Source organism: Miniopterus natalensis, chromosome 7 (assembly GCF_054644295.1).
Source record: "Miniopterus natalensis isolate mMinNat1 chromosome 7, mMinNat1.hap1, whole genome shotgun sequence".
Taxonomy (NCBI): Eukaryota; Metazoa; Chordata; class Mammalia; order Chiroptera; family Miniopteridae; genus Miniopterus; species Miniopterus natalensis.
The window spans coordinates 9,936,605-9,963,032 of NC_142087.1; the positions used below are offsets into that span (position 1 = coordinate 9,936,605).

The 26,428-nt window shown below is 50.9% G+C and overlaps 1 protein-coding gene across 1 annotated transcript; it reads right to left on the reverse strand.

Annotated features, from left to right (window-relative positions):
- Positions 1–1,593: 1,593 nt before the first annotated feature.
- Positions 1,594–26,428, reverse strand: BPI (bactericidal permeability increasing protein). The gene is made up of 15 exons (XM_016219322.2): positions 26,299–26,428; positions 23,267–23,381; positions 21,908–22,036; positions 20,265–20,426; positions 18,977–19,040; positions 17,343–17,406; positions 15,824–15,915; positions 12,914–13,090; positions 11,831–11,890; positions 10,370–10,537; positions 9,469–9,536; positions 7,243–7,285; positions 4,185–4,248; positions 3,183–3,259; positions 1,594–1,632 (listed from the first exon to the last, which is right to left on the reverse strand). Exons 1-15 carry the CDS (start codon positions 26,426–26,428, stop codon positions 1,594–1,596), a joined length of 1,452 nt encoding a protein of 483 aa, XP_016074808.2.

The window sequence follows — 26,428 nt, forward strand, 5'->3', positions numbered from 1 at the left end:
ACTGAACATGGCTTTTCTGACTGAAACATCTCAAGCATCAGACAGACAAGATTTTCACACCTGGGAGGACTGGAAAGAGCGTGGGCTCTGATGGCAGAGAGGGTGGGAAGCCAACTCCACCACTTGCCAGCTGTGTGATCCAGGGAGAGTGATTCAATCTAAAAGGACTGGATACTTCCCACTTTGGGGGATGGGAGTGCTGTGGGATTAAATAAAATTATTCATGTGTTGAATAATTGATCAATGACCCTCCCTTCCCCTGTGTGGTCCCAGAGCCTCTACTCCATTTGACAGAGAATTGATGATGTTAGCAGAAATGTGTACATTTTTCTTTAAAATACCTTTTATCAGCTTTTCATCACTACAAATGTTTTTCTCTATTTTTATTATCACTAGCCTAGATGAAGTCTGAACAACAAATACCTAATTTGTGCCCACCCCCTTCTACTCTTGCCCCTCCAATGCTTTCACAAATCACAACAAAATATTTTAAAAGCTAAACCTGGTCATGTCACCCCATACCCCACTGACTGCTTCAAACTCTCCCTCACCCTTCTGGTCTAAGACCAAAGGTCAACAGCTCAGAGAGGCCTTCCAGAAATGCTCAAGCAACTTGAAGTAAAAAGCTATTAGGAACCATCTAATGGCCTGAGATAGCCACACCTGATGTTCCATGGCAAGAACTGTCCCAAAGCCCAGGAGGAAACTCAGTAAGAGTCCAGGGACAGTCTGGACTGGTGATCTGGCTTCTACACCAGCCTGGAAAGTCATAGGGAAGTGCTGATTGCAGCTGAGAATGCGATTGACTGAAAGCTCCAATGGCCTGTGTCCCCTGGCCCAGTTCTTCTTTGGGCCCAATGGCTGGACAGGAGAGGAGAGCACAGATTAAGAGAACCATCATCCTTGGGCCCAAGTGTGGGGCAGGGAAAACAGGCCGTGCAGGATAGCTGTTCAACAGCGACACTATGTGGCAGGGGTAGGAACAACAGCCCAGCGGACCCATCCACTCTGCAAACTCTGACATTAAGAGTTTGGACTCTTGGCCAGTGTGGAATGAGGGGTGTCCTCAAAGAAGAACAATGGCAATTTTTGCTAACAGAGGCATGTGGGGCCTTAAGACAATAATTAGAGAAATAAAGAGGTGACTGTATCTGATGCTGCAGGCCATGCTGGATACAGCCAATGAATGAATGAAAGAATGAATGGACATAAAACAAGAAACAATACCATCACACAGAATTCCACATTTAAAAAACCCAGGTGTTTTTCTTTTTTTTTGTGAAGCACAGAGAGACATATTGTGGTTACAACTGAAATGCAATTCCTGGAGGAAATGTCTGTGCAGGCCTCGCCTTTGAAAGAAGCTCATAATCCCTAAAACATACACCGCACACTTTCCCAAGGAACAAGGCTCCCCATGTTTAGGTCATTTCTGAACCTGAGCTCAGAGAAGTTAGCAAGGGTCTCTGGGTCAAGAGCTAGCGGGGAACTCCTGGAGAATGGTGGCATCTGCCCCACGGGCCTGTCAGGAACAGGTGTTGACAACTTCTCAGCTCCTGGTGTGGCTGATAGTCCCCAGCACCCACGGTGACTTCAGCTGTAGTCAACATCTGCTCCAAACAGCAGGAAATTCTAGGAAGAGATGGGAACGCTGTCATCATCTCGAAGCCCACCCCTTGTTGTGAGGTTGGGGCTGCTGGGTTGTTAGAAGAAAACTTTGGGAGAGAGCAGAGTGGGACCTGTCTGCTGACAGCAAGGCGGAGTGAGTGGAGGCACTCCAGGTCTCGCCTCTGGGGTCTACACATTATGACGTCTGAGGACCAGTCAGCATCTTCCCTGGCAGCTGCTTCCTTCTCAGACGGGGAGACCCCCAGGCAGCTCTGGAGGCCTTCATTTGTCATCCTGGCCTCATGGCAGCTCAAAGGAGCCCTTATTCCAGTCAGGGCTGCAAAACCACTTCTCTTTGTGCCCTTCAGAATTTTCATAGGTGATGAAATTAAATTGTGCTGTGGAGTCTCTTTTTTTAAAGGATAAACTTGGTACAAGGTAGACAACATAGGAGATGTGTTCCCTCTGTTCTCTCATCTATTTTTCCATTAGCCCCATTAGTTTCCTAGCTAAATAATTGGGGGTTGATTAGACAATGGGAGTGAGGGAGAGAGGAATCTGGGTGATGGGGGATCTCCCATGAAAGTCATCGGCCAAGGTAAGGAGTGTAACAGGAGGTGATGGTTTGTTGCAGAACGACCAGCTTCGCTGGGACACGCTGGGGCCTCAGGGTGGCACGAAGGTGGCCGCTAAGCCTGAGTTGATGGAAGTGATCAGGGAGAGCCCACAGTGGGGGAAGGCAGAGGCCTGGGCAGGGCTCCTGGGAAGGAAGGGGAAGCAGGTAGCAGCAAAAGAACTGTAAAGGCCCCAGTGAGAGGTGGCTGGAGAACAGGGAGGGGGGGTCTTCGAAGCTAAGAGAAGAATGCTCCCAAGGACGGGGTAAAGAGTGTCCGGTGCTGGTGGGGGCCAGGCTGGGAGAAAGGCAAGCAGAGGCGGCCCATCTGGTATCTCAATTCACCAGACACTGACCAGGCTTCATACCCCACGGGCCTAGAGTGACCGATGCCAAGGCAGGCATGCAACACACCTCTCAATAATTAAATCAGCCAGCTCACAGAAGAGGCTCTGCACTGAGTGAGGTCCACTTTTACTAAGTGTCAGGTGTGAATGATGCAGCCAGCAGTTAAAAGCAGGGCCCTGGCCCTGGCCGGTGTGGCTCAGTTGGTTCAAAAGGTCACTGGTTTGAATCCCGGTTAGGGCACATGCCCAGGCTGAGGGTTCGATCCCTAGTCGGGGTGTGTACGGGAGGCAACCTATCCATGTTTCTCTTCCACACTGATGTTTCTCTCTTTCTCTATCTCCCTCCTCTCTCTAAAAAAAAAAAAAAAAAAAAAAAACACAATAAAAAGGTATTAAAAAAAGCAGGGGCCTGGCTTTGGGTCTGGACTTCCTTTAATAGCTATGTGGGGTTTCTGAGTCGTAGTCTTTCTTCTCCGCCCGCTTGTTCCGAGCACCCACCTCCCGGGGTTGTGGGAAGGGTAGGAAGAGCTTGGCAGGGGCTGCCAGAGAGCGCCTTTCCGCGCCAGGTTGCTGTTGTGGTGGAGGCTGGGTGAAGAGAGAGCTTTGGGTCTCACCTGGTAAGAATGAAGCATGAGGTTGAAGAGCTGAATGCGGGCGGGCAGAGGGAGAGGGAATCCTTTCTGCAGCTTCTCTGTAACAGAGGTTAAGGTGAGGGTCAGGAGAGGCTGAGCTAGAGGCTGGGGAGGGGGCCCGAGAGAGCCAGGTGGGTGGCCTCGCATTCCCGCCCCGTCACCCAAGCTCAAGACCGGGGCCTGTGCAGGACTCTTGACCACCATCACCCCCCTGAGGTCCGAGTAACAGCCAGGGGGCGCTGCTTGCACGGGTGTGGACGTGTGATAGGGGGTATCTACGTGTGTGTGCAGGAAGCCTCCCAGTGTTTAGGATAAAATCAGAGGTGGGCGGTGGCCAGCCGCCAGCTCCTCCGACCCCATCCCATTCTGAACTGGAGCTCCGGGGGTATCTCACCTGGTCTCCTGGGTCATTATGAAGCTACATATGTCAAGGTGGGAGGATTAGTCAGACTCTATATAATACCCTGTTGTCTTCATTTATTAGTTTTAAATATTCTAGTCACATGTTATGTGGGCCTCTGTGTGTATCATTGCCCTGGCTATGCCAAGGTTAGTGGCAGGCCTGCCAGAGCCTTTACCAGTGTGGTGAGCATAAGACCTTAGCCGAGACCCTTCTTCCCTGGCCTTCCTCCCAGAGTTGGAAAAAGACCAAGGGCTCTGACTTCAGAGGTGGGATGAAACCCAAGCTCCATTGCTCACCTGCTCTGTGACCTGGTCATTTAACTTCTCTGACCTCCTTCCATGAAAGTTGGAGATATTAATAATCCCCCATCTCATAAGGATTGGATGGGCATGTAATAAGAACTCCACCCACGTGGGTTCCCTCTTCTCCATGCCTCTTCTGGGTCAGATGCCATTTGAGGTCCATTTGAGCTGACCTCCGGTCAGCCCCCACAACTGGGGCCAGGTATTAGGTGGCTCTAAGAATTATTCCCACTACTTTTCCTAGGACTGAAAATCAGTCGTTTCTCCAAAGCTCCTTACCGTTAACCTTGGGAAGCACAGAAGTGGGCACAACATAGTTCATGACGGCCTGCAGCAATTCAACCTGGAAATCGGAGGACGGGACCCCGTGAGGGCACTGAGGCATCGGCAGTCCTCCCTCTCCCGCCCTCCCGCGCAGGGCAACCTCACAGCTGGAAAGAGATGTGGGCCCTGCCGAGAGATGGGCCCACGTGTCGTGAAAACTCTGCAGCCCGATCGAGGCCACGGGAGTGATCTCTTTAACGCTAAAGGTTCCAGATGTAAAGCAAGTTCTAGACTGTGAGGTGCAAGGCAGAGGGGAGGATGGTCCGCAGATTGTATCTAAGTGTGAAACCCTTTGTGTGAGAAAATGCGTTATCTCAGGCACTGCCAGCTAGAGGGCACACTGCTCAACCTTTCCCAGGGCTCTTCAGCAATGTTCATCAAAAGCCTCAAAAATGCGTGTGCCTGGTGTGCTGCAGACATGCCTCTAAGGCATTTACCCCAAGGAAGTGACTAGGATGTGGGCAGAAACAGATGCAAGGATGCTCAGAGTGGTGACTATAACTGAAACAACGGACCACTCAGCAGTAAAGAAGAATGAAATTCTGCCGTTTTCGACAACATGGATGGCCCTGGAGGGTAAATAAGTCAGACAGAGAAAGATAAATACAGCAGGATTTCACTTATACCGGAATCTGAAACAAAACACACACAAAACAAAACCCCCAAATTATCAAAACAGCAAAAAAACATTCACAGAAACAGAGAGCAAACTGATGGTCGCCGGAGGGCTGGGGGGAAATGGTGAAGAGGGGGATAGTTACAGTGTGACAGCTCTGCACAGTGACAGGTGGGGACCAGACTTAGTGTGGTGAGCGCCTTGTAAGGCTATAAGTGTCAAATCACTGTGTTGCACACCTGAAAACTAATATAATATTGCATGTCAATTATACTGTAATAAATTTTTTTTTAAAAAAAGCAACCTACATGTCCACATTTGGGGAATCATCTGGAGGACATGGTGGCCTTTGATGCTAGGAAACTATGCAGCTGCTATACATGATGTTGTAGAAATGTAATTATCATCACAGAGACACTCGTAATATTTTTTGAGTAAGGGAAAGCAGGCCGTAGAAACCACAGAATTCCATTTTGTTATTGAGTACGCATAGCAAAAGGTCAGGAAGGGTATACTCCAAATTATTAACTAATGGGGGAATTAGGAAACGGCTTTTCTTTTCTTCCTTTTGTAAACCTGCAGGTTCTGATTGTCTATAATGTATATGTTTTGCTTTTGCAATGATAAAACTTCAACAGTAATGTAACACCCTCAGGAGTGTTGCAGCAGTGGTGACATTTACAGCTTGTAATTATGTACATTTTTGTTTCTGGAACAGCTGAGCTTCCCTTCCCAGGCTGTAATTCTCTGGCTCATCAAATGTGGGGCGCTTCCTCCCATAAATCTAGGAACTTAACATTTCTATTTTCTGCAGAAGCAGAAGTTGGTTACTCACTGAGTTATCACACTCCCAGAGCCCTGGCAGCAGTAAATCCGTGAAAAAACAGTGAGGCAGCTTTGGGTCCTTTTGTTTCTTGTAATCTCATCAGATGGAAATGGCTGGTTGGCGTTCCATCAGATTTGAAGGGGACTTTGGGATAGTCTGACTTTGGGGTTGGGTGGCTTACAAGGCCCCCATTTGTTGGGGACCTAGGGGGCCTTTCGGAGATTCAAGGAAATGTTCTCCTGGGGTTCACCAGGGGGCCACATGGGGTCAGGCGCTGTGGACAGAATCAGCATGTGGTGTCTTCTCATGGGAGTAACAAGGGTGACGCTCACTCAGGGAGGCTGCTGAAGAGCATTTGAGCTCCTCTTATGTGGACAACTCACCACCAGTGTCTTTCCTGGGTGAGGGAGGCAGGGGTGAGTCTACTTAATGATGGTCGGGGACCCTGGGTAGTAAAATCATCTACCTGGGCTGGTGAGAACCCAGTTCCTCTCCCTCCCGCCTGCCCTTCTCCATCTCAGTGACTTTGCCATTCACCCAGCTGCTCAAACCAAAAATCAAGGTGTCATTCTTCAATGCCCTTTCCCTCACCCCACCCATCATACCTCTCAAGTTCTGTCTAATCTTACTTCCAAAGTATATGTCCCCAATCTATCATCTTTCTCTTTCTTCCTGGCCTAGTCTTAGCCCCATCATCTCTCACACGGACAGATGCACTTGCCTCCCCACTGATTTACGTGGTCTAACCTTGTCCCTCATAATCCATTCCCCTAATCCCAGCCAGGGGCATCTTTCATAAAGGTATAAATCAGATCATGCCGCTCTGTATGAAACAGTTCATCGCTTCTCACTGCCCTTCATACACCATCTACTCTAGCCCAGAAGGCCCGGGGCCAGCCTCAGGGCCTTTGCCCCTGCTATCCCCTCTGCCTGTGGCAGATCTTCCCCTTGTGGCTCCCTCAGACCAGATATCACCTCCTCAGAGAGACTTTCTGTGATCATACCATCTAACCTTCAGCCTTCCCAACACTGTCTACCCTATTTCCATTTTGTTTTTCATAGCACTGATCTTGACCTAAATAATCTTCATTTCTTATAGTCTGTTTTCCCACTAGGATGTAAGACTCTAGAAGGGGTTGTTTCCCCATCTTCTTCATGAGCCTATCTCAACACCTGGAGCAGCCCCTGCCACATAGCAGGTGCTCAACAAAGTAATTCATTTGTTCATTCAACAAACATTTATTGAGCAGATTTTCCATACCAGGTTATGCGCATTTAATCCCATTTAAACCTCACAGCATTAATTCAAGTGGGAAGGATCGCCCCTGACTTGTGGGGAAGGGCTGAAGTTCAGAAAGAGGAAGTGACTTGCCCAAGGTCCACAGTGAGGAGGCAAGGAGCCGATTCCAGCAGGTCTCTCTGCCACAGAGCCCCTCCCATCATTACCTCGCATGCAAATTGTACGCAAATGACCAGCGGCCTCCTGAAATGATGCCAGGAGCCCAGTGGCCTTCAGGACCATTATCTCAAGACCAGGGGAAGGAAGGAGCCATCAGTGGCCTCAGACTCACCGAGAAGGGGCCGATGTCTGAGTGCCTCAGTTGCAGGAGCAGCCTGTGGGGAGGGGAGGGGAGCTGAGACAGTGCCTGACTCTGTGGGAGTTCAGTTACTGGGGAGAAAGGGCCCGCTCTGGTGAGCGCTGCCTGGTTCTCCCACCCAGTGTTCATCCCCCTTCCCCTGGGCACAGCCCCCTGACTTTTCCTTCGGGGAAATCGCCCATTCTCTACACTGCTAGTGCTGAGCCGAAGGTGGGCCGGCCAGGGGGCAGATTCCACAGGCTTTGCCCTGGCCATTGCTTCAGGAATGGACCTGCGGCTCACGGCTGGCCCAATAAGAGTTGGTCTCGGGACTTCTGCTGAAAATATTGGGAATGAGGTGTTCTTTTTTCTCCAGGAAAATTAGGGAGCTGCTGGTGAGCATTTCTGTCACCACTTGGTGATGGCCTTCTAGAAAAGGAAGCCAGCATAGGGGATAGCAGAGCCAAGAGATGGAGAGGGTCAGAGCCCCAAGGACACAATTTAAGCACCTGGATCCACCCTTGCCTGAAAACCTTGGACTTTTCAATTACCTGAGCCAATAAACTATCTCCTCTTCACAGGCTTTCTGGCATTTTAAACGTGATCTCAGAGAAAGGGAGAAATAAATGGCTGTTTACTGAACCCCTATCCTTCACTGTGTTGAATACTTTGTCCCGCTGAATTCCTGTAACTCCCCAAGAGGCAAGGGCCATCACACTCCCATGTTACAGGTGAGAAACGGGTACTCAGAGAGGTCAAACAGCCTGCCCAAGGCCACGGAGCTAACAGTGAGCAAAGCAGGATTTCTAGTAGTAAGTCCCCCTGTTGCCAAAGCTTTTGTTGTCTCCAGGATGCCCTACGAAGCTTGGAAACTCGCTCTTGTCCACCAAGGCTTAGGCGCCCCGGACTCCTGGCCTGTGGCTTCTCAACCCCACCCCGCACATTTCAGAGTCTGCACTCAGCCGTCACGCAGCTGTGTCCTTTCCGGCTCCTCTGCTTGAGAGGCCCACGGGTGTTTCAAGGAAAATTAAATCCACACTTTCCCAAAGCAGTAACACCTCTCAAAAGGACGTCACAAGAAATGAGCAGCATGGGAGCCTCAAGGGTCGACGTCAAGGTTACAGGGGACAGCCCGGTGCCAGGGAGAAGGCGGACCGGGCAGGGGCGTGGGCCAAGGCAGGTGACGCGTGAATGTGACCGAGAAGTAGATGCCAGGCCTAGATGCTGGGGCCACCGCATCTGCTCTCTCCAAGTGTCTCCCCCTCTTTTTCTGTGTCTCACCTCTCTAAGTCCCTCTTCCCTCCTTTTGCGTGTGTCTGTCCTTCTCTGAGACTCCCTCTTAACGTGTCTGTCCATCCGCCTGCCTGTCTCTCTTGCTCTCACTCTGTCTTGTTTTCTCGATGTCTCTTCCTTTCCTCTGTGTGTCTCTCTCTGAATGTCTCTCTGTCTCTGTGTCTGTCTCTTTCTCTGTCTCTCCCCCAATTTCTGTGTTTCTCTTTTTCTGAGTGTCCCTTTCTCTTTCCCCCTTGCTTACTGGGCACTCGTTTTATCCCTGGAAGGGTTCCAAACACTCGAACACATGTTAATGCCTCATTTCAACCTCACGATGATACTGTTGGCAAAGAACAATTCCTGAGCTTATTTTGCAGCCAGGGACACCGAAGTCTGGAGAGTTTGCTGCTCACCGCGGAGAGCTGCGCTTCGAATGAGGGCACCTCAGCGTCACACTGCCACAGCCTCCGCCAGGATGCAAACCCGGCACAGGATCCTGGCGCCTCCCTCGGGGGGGCGGACAAAGTCCCAAGGATGGGGGTGAAGACGCTGAAGTGGGTTTTCCAAATGCCAAGGAAGGTGGGGGGTACGGGGGTCTGGGGCTGTTGTGGCTCCGTGTGGAGCGGCATCAGCTGGCACTGCCCAGCCATGAGTGGCCCACGACAGAGAGGTGGCCTGGGATGTGGGACTTTCAGTGCCCAAACTGGGACACTCCTGGCAAACTGAGATGCTTGGTGTGGCCTTGGGCAAGTCACTTCATCTCTGAGTGTTAGTTTCACTGTCTGCAGAATGGGAACTTTGTACCCCCTGCAAGCCGTTCGAGGCTTCACTGTGCCGGGTGAATGGAAAAAACCGACATGGTCCTCGGCACGTCGTAAGGTCATTGCTAGCCCACCGACAGCACGACTGAGTGTGCAGCTCCCTGTCCGTCCCCACAGGTTCACTTACTTGTCCAAGCTGAGCTCTCCAACAAGCCTGTCAGACATGGCACCGACCTCCACAGAAAGGTTCGTGTTCTGCAAAGCAACGACCCAGGAGGTGACGTCCTGACCCAGGGCCTGGGGCTCTGGAAGGCCTCCAAGGCTGGGAGGGTCAGTCTGGGGAGGGGGCGTAGTCTTCCTTTTGCTTCCAGCTTGTTGGTGAGTCCTGGACTGTGGACCAAGTACCATTTTCTCCCCTGCTTCCGAGTCAGTATCAGACTCCCCAGGCTACTTGTGAGTCAGGCCATGGGGTGGGAGTCTAGGCCAGCCCCATTCCCACAGCCATTTATTCATTTATTCACTCAACAAACATTCAGTGATGGAAAACCGAGGTTCCCGCCTCAGCTTCCCTGCCTGCTGCCTGTGTGACCTTGGACGACCCTGCCAGGACCCATTTAATCTGCAGAGAGGGGAAAATGGGTCTCAACCCGAGACTGGGCAGACCTGCCTGAGGCCTGTGAGCACCCCTGGGTGGGGAGAAAGTCTGGCCTTCACTCCTAATGGCCAGAGTGGGTGCCACCAAATGTTCATGGAGTGACACCGTGGCCAAATGAAGGAACACACAAATGAACAGCAGAGTAAAAACAAGGATAAGTGAATGAACAGTACACAGAAGCATAATTAAAGGACTGAAGATACGGGAGAGTGAATCAGAAACAGTACACACATGTCGAGCCAACGACGGAACGAATGACTGACTGAATGAGCGCCTGTAGGGGCCCAAGGCAGTCAGTGTAATGGCTCTGGTCTCAGGCCCTGAAGCTACACAGTCCAGGTTTGAATCCGGGCAGGAGTCACACTGACCCCAAGGGCAGTGCTCTCGGCCCTGTCCGGGGCTCCCCATCCGCCCACACCCTGGAGCAGCTTACCAGGTCCAGCAGGAAGAGAGGGGCCAAGGAGGAGTTCGGGAGGACAGCAAAGGCCTGGGCCTCCAGGGCAGGAGCGCAGGCAAGGCCGGTGGGGGACACAGTGAGGTGCGGTGGGGAGGAGACCCTGATGTGGAGCTGCATGCTCATGTTGGGGAACATCTTGGCCACCTGCAGCCCCCAGTGGGGACAACCAACAAAAGGGGCAATTTTATTTAAATATTTCTAAATCCTATCTTGTCCTGGCCCTTCCCATTGCATTTTGACTAAATCCTAAAGACTGCATGAACTGGTAGCTGACACTCTGCCAACCTCACTCTATACACCTCCCAGTGCCAGCCACATGGGACTCCTGTTCCACAAATATGACCTGCTATTTCCCTAAGACCCTTTGCACTCTCTGTTCCCTCTCCTTAAATGCTTGTCCCTCCCTAAATGCTTATCTTTCCTAGCTTGGCTCTTTCCCTTCCCTCAGGTCTTAGTTCAAATGCCAACTCCTCAGAAAGCAATGGTGGCTTCAAGGGGGAATGAAGCAGCTTTGGTGACACTCCATCTCTGCTGGCCTCCAATCCTCCCCCAGGTAAACTCATAGTCTGAGTAAAAATATGATTGTTATGCAGACAATTCCTCAGGCCACCTTATCAGTCACACCTCCTCCACATCAGTACCTCCTGTATAAAATGTTCTGAGGTATGACCACTGAAGAGGCTGTTAAGGGCTGAATGATTGTGTCCCCCCCAAATTCATATATTGAAGTCCTAACCTCCCTTGTGGCAGTATTTGGAGATGGGGCCCTAAGGAAGTAATTACATTGAATGAGGTCATAAGGGTGGGGCCCTGATCCTATAAGATTAATGTCCTCATAAGAAGAGACACCTGAGAGCTCACTCTCTCTATAAGTGCTCACAGGAAAGGCCATCTGAGGACACAGCAAGAAGGCAGCCATCTACCAACCAGGAAGAAAGTCTTCATCAAAGACCGAATCAGCTGCCACTTTGACTTGGACCAGAACTGTGAGAGGTAAATTTCCGATGCTTAAGCCACCCAGTCTGTGGCATTTGGTTATGGTAACCCGAGCTGATTGAAACAGAGGCTTTCCTGGCCGCCTTGTCTAACGTGAACTCATCAACTTATTGGCTTCATTTACAGCAGTCTGGATTTCTTTTTTTGTTGTTTTGGGTGTCTGGATAAAAATTTTCTCTCTTCACTGGACTGGAGCCCCAGGAGGGCAGGGATGTGGTCTGTTGCTGGGCCCCCAGCACACGGCCACTCTCACACCTGAGCACCTGACCGCTGGGAGCCTTTCTCTGGGGCTGGGCTGTGCAAAGCTACTGCCCCTCTCTCAGGCTGGACTGCCTCTGGATCTGGAGGGTGGGTCCCCTCAGGCCACTAGGCAGAGCCCTGTCCTCCCAGCACCCCCAGGCTGCCTCATGAGCTGACTATGGGGGGCAGGCCTCTTCTTACCTGGGGGATTAGAGTTCCAAAGAATTTGGTTGTCAGTCGGAACTTGGATTTCTTTGGAATCTGTAGCAGGAGAAGACGAGAAAAGGATTCTGGGGGATTATGTTATAGGTTGGGGGCAAATTCCGCATGAGGGATGAGAGACTGAATATAGAAACAGACAAAGGCCAGACCACATATGACAAGGGCACACTGACCCACACTTCTGCAGCAATCAACCAGACAGTCGGGACATGTTCCGTAACTGCCAGCTTCCCAATTGTTTTTGCCCCCCGAAAAGTCAAATCTGCTTCTAAACCAATCACATAGGATGCCCAGCTCCTATTACCCCACATCCGGCTTCCCATCCGACAACCTCCCTAAGCGCTCCCCTGAAGCCCTCTCTTTTTCTCACTAGAAACACCCCCTGCCTGTCTGAGTCTTTGCCAAGTACAAGTGATGGTGGCGGACCCCCTTGCCCTGAAGAGTTCTCATTCGGGTGGTCTTCGTTTATTTCCCCAGTGGGCAGGGGGGGCTCAGCATCCCTGTGGGACCTCTACGGAGACGGAGCATACGGCGTCCCTTCCAGGAGTGGTGCAGGCGAAACCCCACTCGGTTGGTGAGCGGGTTGGAATCAGGTTGCACCTACACTCTGCAGAGGATGGTCATCTTCTCATTTTACAGATGGGTAAACTGAGTCCTAGAGCGGGACTCAGCCGTGAATATACAGAGACAAGGAGCAGGATGGCAATGATGGGGGTTTGATGCTGAGACTGGATTACAGGGCCTGCCTTACGGCAAGTCTCGGTCAGTGCTGGCTGCTCCTTGGAGTCCTCACCGCGGACGTCCTCCCTGGGGCCTGCGCTGAGCGCTGCCCACGCATTCGTCCCTGTTAACCCTCATGGCCCTGCGCAGGTAGACACTGTTATTGGTGTTTTACAGCTGAGAAAACAGATTCTGAGAGGCCGAGTAACTGGCCAAAGATGACCCAGCTGGGAAAGACGGGCCGATCAATGTTCGAACTCAGGCCTGGCTGGCCTAGAGTCCTGACCTTGACCCCCCGTGTGAACAGCCGCAGATCCACACCCACCCCCTGCCCGGCCTTACCATGCTGTCCCTGAGGACCAGGTTCAGGACCCCAGCCTGCTGGTACACAAGCGCAGCCGTGTTGAAGAAATAGTCGGAGAGGCCCAGGTACACCATGTGGTCGTGGTCGGTGGGGAAAGCCAGCGCGGGCGGGGCGAAGGGCGGGGGGCTGCGGTGCGCCAGGCTGAAGAACTCCCCCTGCGGTGGAGGCCAAGTGAGCCTGAGCGGCCTTCAGGATTTATAGGTAATTCACCATGTTCATTCCAGGAGAAAACGGGCCGAGGACGCCAACCATGCGCTCGCAGAGGAGAAAGCCATGGTGGGAACCCAACAGCAGCACCAGGCTCTCCTGGGGCTGGGCCCACGTGCTCCCCCCCCCCCCCCCCGTGGGGCCGGCGCTCTGCTCGGTGGGCAGGGCGGGCCCTCAAGCACGGGGTGGGGGGCGACCGGCCAGGTCGCTCAGGGCAGTGGCAGGGCCGGGAATGGAACCCGGGCACCCAGGCTCCGGCAGCACGCGCTCGAGCAGCCCACCGGCTCTGCCTCAGCCTTGCTGGGAAGCACAAAAATTCTACTAAAAGAGCGACGGGTTCTCTTTGTTTTTTCATTTATCAAATTAGCAGTGATTTTAAAGAAAGAGGTGAACCGTTGTGAGTATATTTGTACTTTAAACCCATACTACCCAATTTTGGTAAACGCGTTCCCAGGCTTGGAGAATATATGTTTATATGTTTCTGAAGAGCAATGTAGCAACACACTGCAAAAGCAGTGAATTTAGCTAAAAAACACTAACGCTGAGTTATAAAGAAGCAAATTGTAGATGGATACATATGGTAAGATACTCTTTATGCAAAATTTAAAGATCTATAAAACACACTGTAAGAATTACTGCCACACATAGATAAGGAGTTAAAGTATAAAAGCACAGGCAAGAAGGACCCACACCGGCATCACCCGTGTTTTACCTCGGGGTGGGGGGTGGGAGGGTTTGGAGAGGGGGCCAAGGGGGTCTCAGCTATTTATTTCTACAATGTTTCATTTTTTTAGGAATCAGAGGCAAATATGACAAAATGGTAACATTTCTTAAATCTGGGTGGTGAGTACACGAGGGTGTATAATATTCTCTGTACCGATGAATCATTTCATCATTGAAAATTAACAACCACGACACCCATATTAGAGATTACCATGTGACTCCCAACAGTAAGATGGACCAGAGAGTAAGACCGACCTAGGCATCAACGAGCACTCGTCTCTAAGACATGCCCTTAGGTGAAAGAAGCAGGTGGGCATGCGGTGGGGAGCCATTCCAGGAAACGGGTCATCAGGAAGGTCTAGATGGGTTTTCAGGTATGTGTATGCCAATGCTCAGAACCGGGAAACTGGGGGTTACCCCCCACCCCCACCCCAGGGCTCACAGTCATTATCTCTGGGCAGGGGCCTGGGGGGTGCTTGGGGGGTAGTAAACAGGACCTTTTCATCCCTCATTCGCTACAGATAATTATGTGCCCTCTAAGTCCTGTATCCCGTTGCATTACTTAGATTTCTAAAAATGTACTATTTGGTCCAGCAATTTCACTTCTAGGAAATATTCAAGGATGGGCAAGGATCCAGCCATAAGGATGTCCCCAGCAGCTCTGGTTAGGTTTGTGGGGAAAGTGGAAAGAGCCCAAATGTCCCAGGAAGGGGCACTGTCCTATCATAAGCTGTCCACTGAGAGACACAACAGCCAGGAAGAGGGCTGCCCACAGGAGGGCATCATGGCCAGACGGTCACTGTTCTGTTTTTCAAAAGTTGTAGAACAGTAGGTCCAACACGACTCAGGTGAAAATATGTGTGAATTTATTTCTATGTCTCTATATGTGGTTTTGCTGTGTAGTTGTTTCTGCATCTTTTATGCGTGTGTGTGTGTGTGCGTGTGTGTCCTTGTGTCCTGGTATAGTCAAGGATTGGAGTGCTGGAGGGATCTAACTCGTGTGTCAACAGTGCAGATCTCTGAGTTGTAATATTTGGGTAATCTCTCTCTCTCTCCTTCCTTCTCTTTCTTTCTATTTATTTCTCTCTCCTCTTAATTTTTTACATCAAATGTGTTTTAGAACAAACAAGTAAAGAGCAAACAAACAGGCCAATGGCCGATTGGGGAGGGAGGGAGTGGGGCCCACTCCAGCTGGGGTGCTCAGGGAAGGCTGCTCTGGGAGCGACATCCCAGCACAGACCCACCTGGAGTGTGAGGAGTCAGAGGGGAGGGAAAGGAGTTCAGGCAGAGGGACTGGATAAGACCCAGCCCTGAGGAAGGAGCAAACCTGATGTGTTGAGGACGCACAAGGCCGGTGTGTCTGGTCGGAGGGTGGTGAGGGAAAGGAGCATGAAATGGAATTCCATCCGCCCATCCGTCCATCCATGCATCCATCCAATAAATATTTATTAAACACTTACTATATGCCAAGCACAGTTCTAGGTGCTGTACATACAGTAAAGAACAAAGTAGTCACAGCCCCTTCTCATTCAATCCAAGCGAGTGACTGTGTGTGTGTTTATACGTGCATGTTAGTAATAAATGCTGCTGAGACAAATGAAACAAGATATGGGGCAAGAGGAGGAAGCTATTTCAGTGACAGCGGTCTGAGAAGACATCTCCGGGAAGAGGGGATATTTGAGTAAAGACCTGAAGGAAGGAAGGGAGAGCTGATGTGAATATCTGGGCGAGCGCCTCCTCGGCAGGAGGAGCGGCAAGTGCAAAGGTCCTGGGGATAAGGCAGGCAGAGGGCCTTTCAGAAATGACAGGGAGACCAGTGTGACGGGAGCAGGGAGAAGATCTGTATGCAGGGTTGTTGAGGACAGAGAGGCGGTAGGTGGAGTGTTTGCACGATTTGTTTCCCAGGATGATGGGGAGCTCCAGGAGTGAGGATACATGATTCTCAGTGTAAGTCTCACCTTCAGCTGCCCATCCAGGGTCTCAGTCGTGGCTGTTGGAGGTGCCAACAGTGAGTAATCAATCCCGGCCACGTTATCTATCTTGGCTGTCACTAGAAGGAAAGAAGTTGGACCGTGAGCTGGCTCTCCATGGCAGCATCTTTGGGGCCTTTGATGCAGAGTCAGCAGCCCCTAAAGTTGAATTAAGAACTGCAGTGCTAGTTCCATTTCCATCTCCTCCAAGGAGTCCACCCTGAGCTCCCTTTAAAGGAAAATGAACCCATGCCCCACATTCACAAACATCATCTCCCCGCTTCTTCCAACAGCCCCCAGATGAGGCAAAACCACAGGGTCAAGGAGCAGAGAGAACTGGGCCGAATGAGACTCTATATGACCTTGGACATGTCCCGTTGCTTCCCTGAGTCACTTTTTGTCAATTGTTAAAGGGGGTGATATCCGTGGCTCACGGGTGCTGGAGGAGAGAGTGAGAAGAAAGTGTGTGTCCGATTCCCTGTGCATGGCAGGGCTCAAAAGCCAGGAGGCATCAGCATTAGCAGTGATAATCCAGGCTGAGCTGAGGCTGGCTCGGGTCTGAATGGTTTCTCTGTTTCCCAGCAGGAATCAATACAAATTAAATAAAATCGGTCCCTCCTTTAGCCCTTCCTTCCCGTGTTTCAGGCTCTGAAATGGCAGCTTGTCCAAGATGGTGCAGCTGGCGAGTGATGGAGCTGGGACTCAAAACCAACATATTTTTCCTGCCTGGCGAGGCCAAACCTTGGACACCGCAACTGCACTGAACATCCCCTGGAGGGGCTCTGCCCCTGGGGCTGGGTGGTGCCCGGAGGGAGGCAGTGCATTACCAGCGGGCGTAAACCAGTGTCTGCTGTGCAAGGCTTCCCAGGGAGGGAGTCCAGGTAGAAGTTTGAGGCACAGACTCTCTATTAAGAAAACCTGTATTTGGATCCTTCTTCAGCTTCTTACTGGGTTTATGACCGTGGGCAAGTCACTGCTCCTCTCTGAGTTGTCCCAGTTTCCCCGTGGTAAAACTGGGAGAATACACGAGCTTAGTGGGGTGAGGACAAGAAGAGACAGTTCTACTAGATGCAAGGTACAGAGTGAGCACTCGGCCAGGGAGTCCTCCCCCACCTGCTGTGGCTCTTCACAGTTTGCCAAGCACTTGGGGATGGAGAGAATTGTCTCCATTTTAAAGATAAGGAAACTGAGGCCCAGAGAGGCAAAATGATCAGCCTCAGATCTCAGGCCAGTTATGTGCGTCTGGCCTCAGAGAGCTGAGGGCATTTGGTTGTTTGGGCCCTGCAGCGGTAGGCAAATAAGTGGGTGTGGGCTGCTTTTCCACCTCACTTCTGGACCTGCCACAGGACCTGGCCCAATAGGGATCCAATGCCAGCTGCCATTTGAAAATAATCTGTTCACCCCTTCACACCCTGGCCCAGGCCCACCTGACTCCATCACACTCTCCCTGTCTCCCTACCCTTCTCTCCCTTCTATCCCAGTCTCCTTGACCCCATCTAGCACTCACCTGGCATTGTCTGGAAAAAAGGTTTCAGCTTGGAAGACACAGAACTGGTCACTACCTGGCAGATCTGGGGATAACAAAAGAAGTGATCAGTAAGGACTTCCCATGGAGTAAAATGTTCTTTGGGAATAATGATCCAGACACGTCTTGCTTTCCTGGAATGTTTCCTTGAAAATCATGTAACCTAATTAAGTTTCCCTTTTCTCTTTGGCCACCAGGAAGCTCAGAGTCCAACATGTAGCTTGGAAATAGTAATTGTATATGACTAGGTGACCTGCATGTCTGCATTTTATTGCCTACTTGAGTGTGGAACTTTCCTATTGGGTATTTATGTTTTCTATTTTTTAATGTGAAACTAAAACAAGAGGTGGTCAGTGATCAGCCTTTTCCTGACTGTGCTTCAGGGGGCAGGCCCTCTGTTCAAGTCTGGGTGGGCACCCTTACCTTTGCTGGGTATGGCCAGAGAAACTCTCCCCTCATACTATTACTTAATTACACAGACAGCCGAACCCTGGGTCTGCCAGGCTGGGGGTAAGCACACCGCCTGCATGATCTCAGTAATCCTTACAACAGCTTGCTGAAGAAGGTATTAGGGGCCCCATTTTACAGATGCTGAAACTGAGGTTCAGAAAGGTCAAGTAATTTGCTCAAGTTTATATGCCTAGTCCAGTCCTAGAGCCAGAATTAAAACCCAGAAACTCTGACTCTAAAGCCATTGCATGATCCAGTTATACATTTTGACAACCATGAATTGATTTAAAGAAAAACAAACAAAAACTTTTGATACTGTCTTCAGATAAATGACCTCATTTGATTGATTTCTCCCTACCCACATTATCAGCGCCTATGACTGGGAAGCCAAGGTCTCCTGTCTGGAAGACTGCACAGCCTCCTCAGTCTCCCCACAGCTCCTGCCCCTGCTCGTGGCCTCTCCAGCCATTCTCGGGGCAGTCAGAGAGATTGTTGTAGCACAGATCTGGCCAGGTCGCCCCCTGCCTGAAACTGTCAATGGCTCTCTAGTGCCCTGTGGAGAAAGCCCAAGCTTCCTTGGCTTGTGAGATCAGCTCAGGGGATTCCTGGAAGCTGATGGCTCATTAATGGAAAACCAGCCCAATGAATGGCCCCTTTTCTCCACTGAAGAAGTTGGCTGGGGGCAGGTGGGTTGGGGTGCAGGCAGGGTTGGAGGACTGGCTGGTGCCTGTCATTCATACCCGTTCCAGCCTCAGGGAATAGCTTGGCCACATCAACAATTGCACTTTTTCTGCGCTTCAGCCACACAGGGGGTTTGGGGAGGGGTGGTGACGGGGAGGAGGCCAGAGGGCTATGAGAAGAGAGGATCTGCGGGGGGCGGGGGGGCTGGCAGTTTCTCTGCGGGGACGAGTGGTGGGGAGAACAGAAGTGATCCAGGCCGGCGTGGCGGTTTGCTGTGGGTGTGTGACGCGACCTTTTCTCAGTCTCTCACTGGACTCCTCAGAAAAACAGACGTGCCTGACTGTTAGAGCTGGAGGTGTGCTTTCCAGGGGTTGGAAGGGCTGCTGGGGGTCTGGGTGAGGGCAGAGGTGTCCAGTGATGCATGAAGTGAGGGGACAGGAGGGCCCCTCCCGCTCTGACCGAAGGAGAATCGGAGCCCTGCCTACCTTGCTGCTCATGGTGTTTTGGAGCGAAGACTCGATTTTTTTGTGGAAGAGTTGGATCAGCCACCTGGAGAGTGACACGGGATGTGCATGAGGCTTCCCAGGTGTCCCTGAGCTGTCCTGGAAGGTTGCCTCATCTGGGAAGCCTTCCCTCCCTCCAAATAAGCACCCTGGTCCCTGGAATGAAACTGCACAGGCCCCATTAGACACCTCCCCCTGCGAGCACTGACCTGACCTGCTCATAAGGTTATTTCTCCAACACGACATGGCCGGGCCCCTGCCTGTCTCAGCCTCCTTCCTGGCCTCCCCCGTCCCCTGCACCCCAGCCACACTGCTCTGCCTATCCTCATGATCTGTGCTTCCTCCCACTCCAGGGCCTTTGCATGTGCTGTTCTCTCTGCTTAAAACAACCCCTGTCCCCAACAACGACCTCATTAACTCCTACTTACTCTTTTCATCTCAACTCAAATGTCATTTCGTCAAGAACGTACTGGCCAACCCCCAGACCAGGTCAGATCCTCCTGTTCCCTGGCTTTGCCCCACTCTGTACCCTTTTCCTTGGGTCGTATGTCCTTTTGAAATTCTTTGTGAGCTACTCATTAATGCAACGATCTGATTAATGTTTGTCTTCCCTACTGGGCCGGAGGCTTCAAGGGAACAGGGACTGTGTGGCTAAGAATCTGGAGCCAGATAATCTTGGGCTGAATCCCTTCTCAATAATCACTAGGTATGAAAACTCAGGTTATTTCCTGTCCTGTCAGAGCCCGGGTTGTCTCCCCTGAAAATGGACTAACCTCAGTGTCATTGTGTGGACTGAATGAGGTAATGCACGTGCTTAAAATAGTGCTGGGCACACAGTGAGCCTCCAATCTCGGTTAGCTACTGCTACACTGGTACTGGCCACTGATGTTTCTGGAGCCTGTTGCATAAGCCTGGTGCATAGGATTCACAGTAGATATTTGCTGACTGCTGGCTGGCTGCATGCCTGCAGCTTTGTGGTGAGGATCGTATAACTTAGTGCACACCCAGTGCTTAGCCCAGAGCCTGCGGCAATAGTGAGAGCTCAGTAAAGTCTGCTGAACGCATGTTGAATGAACAAGTGCCCCCCTCCCTCAAGGCAGGGACAGGTGTCTGCTCCATCCAAGGACCTCTGTCTCCTCCCCTATACCCGAGGCCTCTAAACAAGGCCTGGCAGGGAGGTGGCACTCAGACGTGTTTCCTAAATACAGGGATGATTAGAACAGTTCTCCTTGATGTCCCTCCCGCTACCTACAGCCCCAGGAGGTCATACCCCAGGTGGCTGCCTGAGACGTGCACTCGGACGCTGTTAATGTGGTTGCTGCACTTGGAGCAGGTGAAGGTGGCGTGACCTGAGGTGGGGTCACAGCTCAGCTTCAGACCAGCCGCAATGGAGATGCCCTCCACGCTCAGGTCAAAGTTGCCACTGGTTTTGCTAAAAAGAGACAAAGAGAAAAGCCTTGGAGCAAGCACTTTCTTCCCCACTGCTATCTGAACTGCCTGCCAATGCTAGAAGGTAGGTTTTGCTGTTATTTCCACTCCAGGTGAGGAAATGGAGTTCAGAGAGGGAAGCAGCTTGCCCAAGGTCACACAGCAGCTGAGTGAAAGATCCAGGAGTCCAGCCTGAAGTTGTAACCCATGTCGCCTGGCAGAACCCTGCTCTCACCCAGGGCTTCAGCCTCGGCCCATGCTGTGTGACTTGGGGAGTCTTTCTTCCCCTATCAGCTTCAGTTTCCTCATCCAGACCCTGCACCAGGAGTGGGACACCAGCTTTGCCGTTAAAAAGCTGGTGGTTTGGTTGTTTGGGGGTCAATGACTTTAGTTAATGAATGCCCTTGTTCATTAGTGGGGTTCATAACTCCTCCCTAGGGACTGAAATGAGTTTTGGATAAGACAGTAGTCGTGAATGTAATTTGTCAACTCTTCTATAATGTAATTAAGTATTACTATTTGTGTGTGTGTGTGTGTGTGTGTGTGTGTGTGTGTGTGTGTGATCAGTAAGTGAAACGACAGATACAAGAGAGCCTAACTGACGACCTAAGCCATTCATGCTGCAGGGAGCGGACAGACCCGGTGGTCCCTGTAAGGGAGGGCAGATTCACACCCTTCTTCTCACCAAAGTGCCCCCTCCGTTTTCTCCCTGAATTCCCCACAAAGGAGAAATTGCTAAAGTGGTTGGTCAGTCCAAGCCACTATCCCTAGTGGCCCAATATTTAGATCCAGGGTATAGTTTGGATGATTTGTCCTAAATGTTTACCCCTCCCTGCATCCATACCCTCGCCATTGCCTATGTGGGGGCCGGGGGTTCATTTTCATGCTCTTGACCTTGGGTATGGCCATGTGACTTGCTTTGGTTAATGGCATATGAGTAGAAGTGACTATGGACCAGTTCTGCGTCTAGACTTTAAGGGGACCTGCGTTTCCTGTTGCCTGTTTTATACCCCTGCCATCACCAAGAACATGCTCTGGGTGGCCCACTGGTCCTGAGAGGAGAAAGAGATACAAGTAGTGAAGAGCCACCTCAGCTAAGTCCAACCTAGATGGAGGAGCCCAACCAAACACATAGATGTGCAAGTGATACTATATGGCTTGTTTTAAGGCACTGAGTTGGGATGTTTGTTACACAGCAATAGCTGACTGATAAAAGGGCAAATTAAGGGTCTCAGCCTTCCATCCTAAGCCACGTGCGCTAACTCAGCCTTGCCAGTGTCCTGCACTGAGACAGGGGCAAATGCTCAGTTACTAACCAAGGGTTATGCTGAATCATCTGTGAAAAATTCCCCCAGGAACCCTGTGGGGACAAGTGGTAATGAGCAAGGCAAAAATTTGGCCTTCCTGAGATCCTGATTCTCATCCCTTCCAAGTATCACCAAGAGCTTACCCATACACTCAAAAACCCCAGGTTTGGGAACCCACATGAAATTCTTGCGTGCCTTCCATTTTCCGCTGATCTTGGCATTGGCATTTGTCACGGAGAGAGCAAGGCCCTCATTGGGCAACAGTCTTATCTGGGAACTGGGAAGCTGAACTCCACGGATAACCAAGCTGCGAAGAAGAAATGTTCGGTTAGCTTTCTGGGGGCCCACCCAAGGACTCAGCCAGGGGTTAATGGAGACTTCTCCTTCCCACCCAAACCCCGCACCCCATCCATTCCAGGACACCTGGGAAGCTATGAGAGCAGCCTTGGGAACACCGGCTAGGCTTTGAAGTCAGACAAATTTGCATCTCAATCCTGCTCTTAAATTTACTATTGTGTAACCCCAAGCAGGTCCCTGAATCATCCTGAGCCTCTGGTTTTCCTAATTTGTAAAACGGGCACAATAACTGCTATAATGCAAGGGGTATGACAATCAGTACAGATAATGTTATCCCAAAGGGGTGAAAAATATCTGTTTTTTTTCCACTATTGTAGCAAAACCTGCTGTGCCAGACACATAGTAGATTCCCAACTATATCTGTTGAGTGAATAGGAGTATTAAATTCCCTACAGAACACTTATGGGTCTCCCACCCAGCACCCACACCCCCCTATTGTGTTCACAGAATTGCCGTTTAACTTTTCCACACTGCTCCAGAGAAAGTTGACTTTGTCTCCATCTTTGGGGGGGGGGGGGGGGCTTGTGATTTAGGCATGAGCAAATTAGCATATTCTATTTTCCTGACCACAGCGATTGCTTCAGGAGTCTGTACATAACTTAAGATGAACCAATCAGAGAATCTTAGGGGTGTTGCTTGAGTTGCAAGGAGAAGGTGCTCCCCTTCCATAGGACTTGCAGTGCTGAGGAGGTGCTGATGGCATCTTGCCTCTTGGAGGAGACACTGTGCCTGGGAATTAGACTTCCCCAAGGAAGGGGCACTGAGAGGTGACAAGAGAGAAACAGGATCCAGTGACACCTGAGCCTACCTCAAGCTGAACCTGAAGCTAGACTACTCCAGGGACATCTCAGTCATGTGGGCCAATAATTCCTGCTCAGGTCATTTGGATTAGGTTTTCTGTCCTTGAGCCCCAACTCCTCCAAATCCTAATTGATATATGGGCCTAGCACAGAGTCTTGGGGTTCATGACACATCCCTCAGGGAGTCATGGTGAGTGCCTGAAAGGCAGTTTTTGTGGTGGAAGCTTGGGGATTGTATCTCCTTGGGCCGGAGTAAACACTAGCTTTGGGATCCTAACCTTTCTGAGTTTAGGAGTTTGTGGCTCTGTGATTCTAGGCTTTGGTGGCCCCAGAACACTACAAAGTTCTGCATACTGACGATTGCGCTTGACAAGCCTCACCTGTAGAAGTTATAATCACCTTTCCCCAAATACTTGATCTTAAAGCTTCCTGAGAAAGAGGGAAGTTCCATCTTCTCCAGCTCCTCCTGCAGCCGGGCCACTCCCTGCTGGCGGACTGAGGGGAGAGAGCAGGGGTAACTGTCAGAGGCATAACCCGGGACCTGGATGGCAGCCCAGGGCAGGCCTTGGGCCCTCTCCCCTGGCCCTTGCAAGACAGTGGGATTGGAAATGTCTAATGCTCAGGTTTCCTGTAAAGGTCCCAGTAGTAAATGTTTTTGGCTCTTGGGTCATACTGTCACTGTCACAACCACTCATCTCTGCTATTATTGCCCCAAAGCAGCCACAGCCAATATGTAGATGAATGGGTATGGCTGTGTTCCAATAAAACTTTATGAACGCTGAAATTTGAATTTTGTACAATTTTCACATGTTGTGAGATATTCTTCTTTTGTTTTTTTTTAACTGTTTAAAAATGTAAAAACTGTTTTTAGTTCTTGGGTTGTACAAAAACATACGGTGGCCAGATTTGGCCTGCAGGCTGTGGTTTGCCAACCTCTGGTCTAAAATATCACCCCCAGAACACCGAGTTAGGCATGCTATGGGTATTTATTGCACACCTACTCTGTGCCCAGCTCTGTGCTAGGCCCTCACAGATACTCCATCTCTCTGGCTTTTGGACTGTGTCTCCACAGGACCTTTGCATGTGCCAGTCCTGTTGCTTGGTCAAAGAACCAATTAAAAGGCAATGTTACCTGAGAAGGAGTAATTTGTAAAATGAGGGATGCAAGGCTTTGTGTTTTCCAAGAGTCAGTTAGGAAGTTAATAATAATAATAATAATAATAATAATAATAATAATAATAAACATTTATCAATCTCTTACTCTATGCCAGGCACAATTCTGGGCCCTGTACATGTATTAAGTTACTGAATCTGAACAATCCTAAGATGTGGGTCCATTGCCACCCCAATTCTCAGATAAGGAAGTTGAAATTCAGGAAAGTGACCACACAGCTGACAAGTAATGGAAGTAGGATTTGAATCCAGGCCTTCTGGTCCCAGAGCCCACACCCTGAGGTCAAAAGTAAACAACACATATATTGTCACTGCCTGGAGGGGAGAGAAAATGTGGGCTGGACGGGATCTGTGGGTCAGCAGAAACCAGGCCTTGAAAGGTCAGGACATCTGAGGGAACTGGGGAACCACTGAATAGTGTAAGTAAGGAGAGAGACACAAGCAGATTTGCTGCATTTCGGGAAACCCACTATGGTTGCCATGCGAGCAGAAGGGGAAACTGAGGCTGCTCTGACAGAACAAGAAGACTTCTGGGTTTCAAGGCTGAGCCCAAGCCTCTGCTCCTGGCAAGCCTTCAGGGCCACTCCCGCACTGTTCAGAGAAGGGCCATACTCCTTTTCCCTTGGGATTCAGAGGTGTCCTACCTGGGCTGGGGTGGGAATTCAGGGATGACAGACCAGGTCCCCCTGAGTCCTGTCCTGATGCCACAGGAGGAGCACTAGGGGCTGAGGTTCTGCCTTCTCCTTGGTCTGCTCTCCGCTCTTCTGCACTTCACGGCTCTGCCACTTGGGAGCAGCATCGAGCACCCCAAGCAGCCGCATCAGACAACACCGGCGCTCAAACCCAGGCGGCCCCCTGGCCTAGCCAGTCAGTACCTTCTCCAAGTTCTCAGTCTGCTCATCCGTAAATGTCGCTAGTAATGTCGGGGCAGAGATGCTGATCATACTCTGTCAACCAAGATCGCAAAAGGGGGGAGGACACCTAATAAGAATAGGACCTTAGTTGTTTAATGATTGTTCACCTTACTAGCTATAGATACGTTTTCCTACAGACCCTGGGAAACTGGGGGATGTAATGCAAGAAGGAAAACAGAGCAGTAAAAAGGTAAGAGCTGGCAGGTCCTTGGGGCCTGGGTGGGTCCACTGCTCAGAAAAGAAAATGCAGTTTGAGAACAGACAAAGGACAGGATGCACTTTGATTTGTTTGCTGTGTCTGGAGCCTCAACCCTCTCCAGGAAGGCTGACTGTTCTCAGATCCCAGGAACTGGCAGAACTAGGTTTTAACACCATTGAAAATGGACCACCTTGTAATCCGCGGACTTCCAAGACCCTGGAAGGAGACGCACAGACCACAGACCCTGCAGCCATTCTCATCTCCCCCTCCCCCCCCCCTTGCATGCAGCCCTGTAGAACCAGCTAGGTAATAAGAGAAGGGCAGAGCAGATTTTATGTGGACAATCCCACTTCTCTCCCATTTGCTGGCAATAATGGAATAAATGCTCACATTTGATTCAATCTTGTCCTTGCTTAATTGGCTGAAGTTGCGACAGGCAGCCCAGACCCATTGTCTGGTTTCAGTAACAGTACGTCCCGCCCAGGGATGACGTGAGGATGGCATGAGATGGTGTGTGTAAAGCTCCTAGCACAGATCTGAGAGGGTCAGCAGGAGCTGCTTCCTGCCCCACACTCCTTTATCTGAGGCTAGATGAGTGGACTGGGGAACCTCCTCTGGATCACCCAGATGGGTAGTGTGCACAGTATGGCCACCAAGGCCCTGCCCTGGGGGAACCATTAAGAAGAGCCCTCCTTATTCTCCCCCTGTCCCCCCTCCCCCTGCCCCCTCAGCCTCCTCACTGCCTGAGCTCTGCTCATACTGAAGACTGAGCCAGTCATCTCAAGGCAAATGACAGGGCTGAGAACAAGCTTGGGAAGAAAGTGAAGGGCCTAGAAGCTGAGTTGAGGTTTGGGTAGAGGAAGGGAGGGTACCAGGGGGACCCTTGGGGACCCGGGTATTGGACTTGGAGTCCTCCAGGCCCGGGACTCCAGGCCCAGTAATGCCACTTCCCAGCCCTGTGATCTAGGGCAATTCTCCTTGCCTCAGTTTCTTCATATGTAAGATGGGTTGAAGGGCTTACTTTGAGGAGCTGTGAGGATGCCATGCACTAGAGTTAAAGGGCTACACACAGCAGGTGCTCAATAAATGCTCCTCAGGGGTGGGAGAGGTGGGAAGACAGGCCTACCGTACTCCAGGCCCTTCTGCGTGATCCTGAACACGACGCCGGGGTTGGTGGCCTCTGTCACAGCTGTGCCCAGGGCAACCAGCACGACCATGGTTGCCCACCTCTGTGTGCTGTCAGGGCCCCCGGCCAT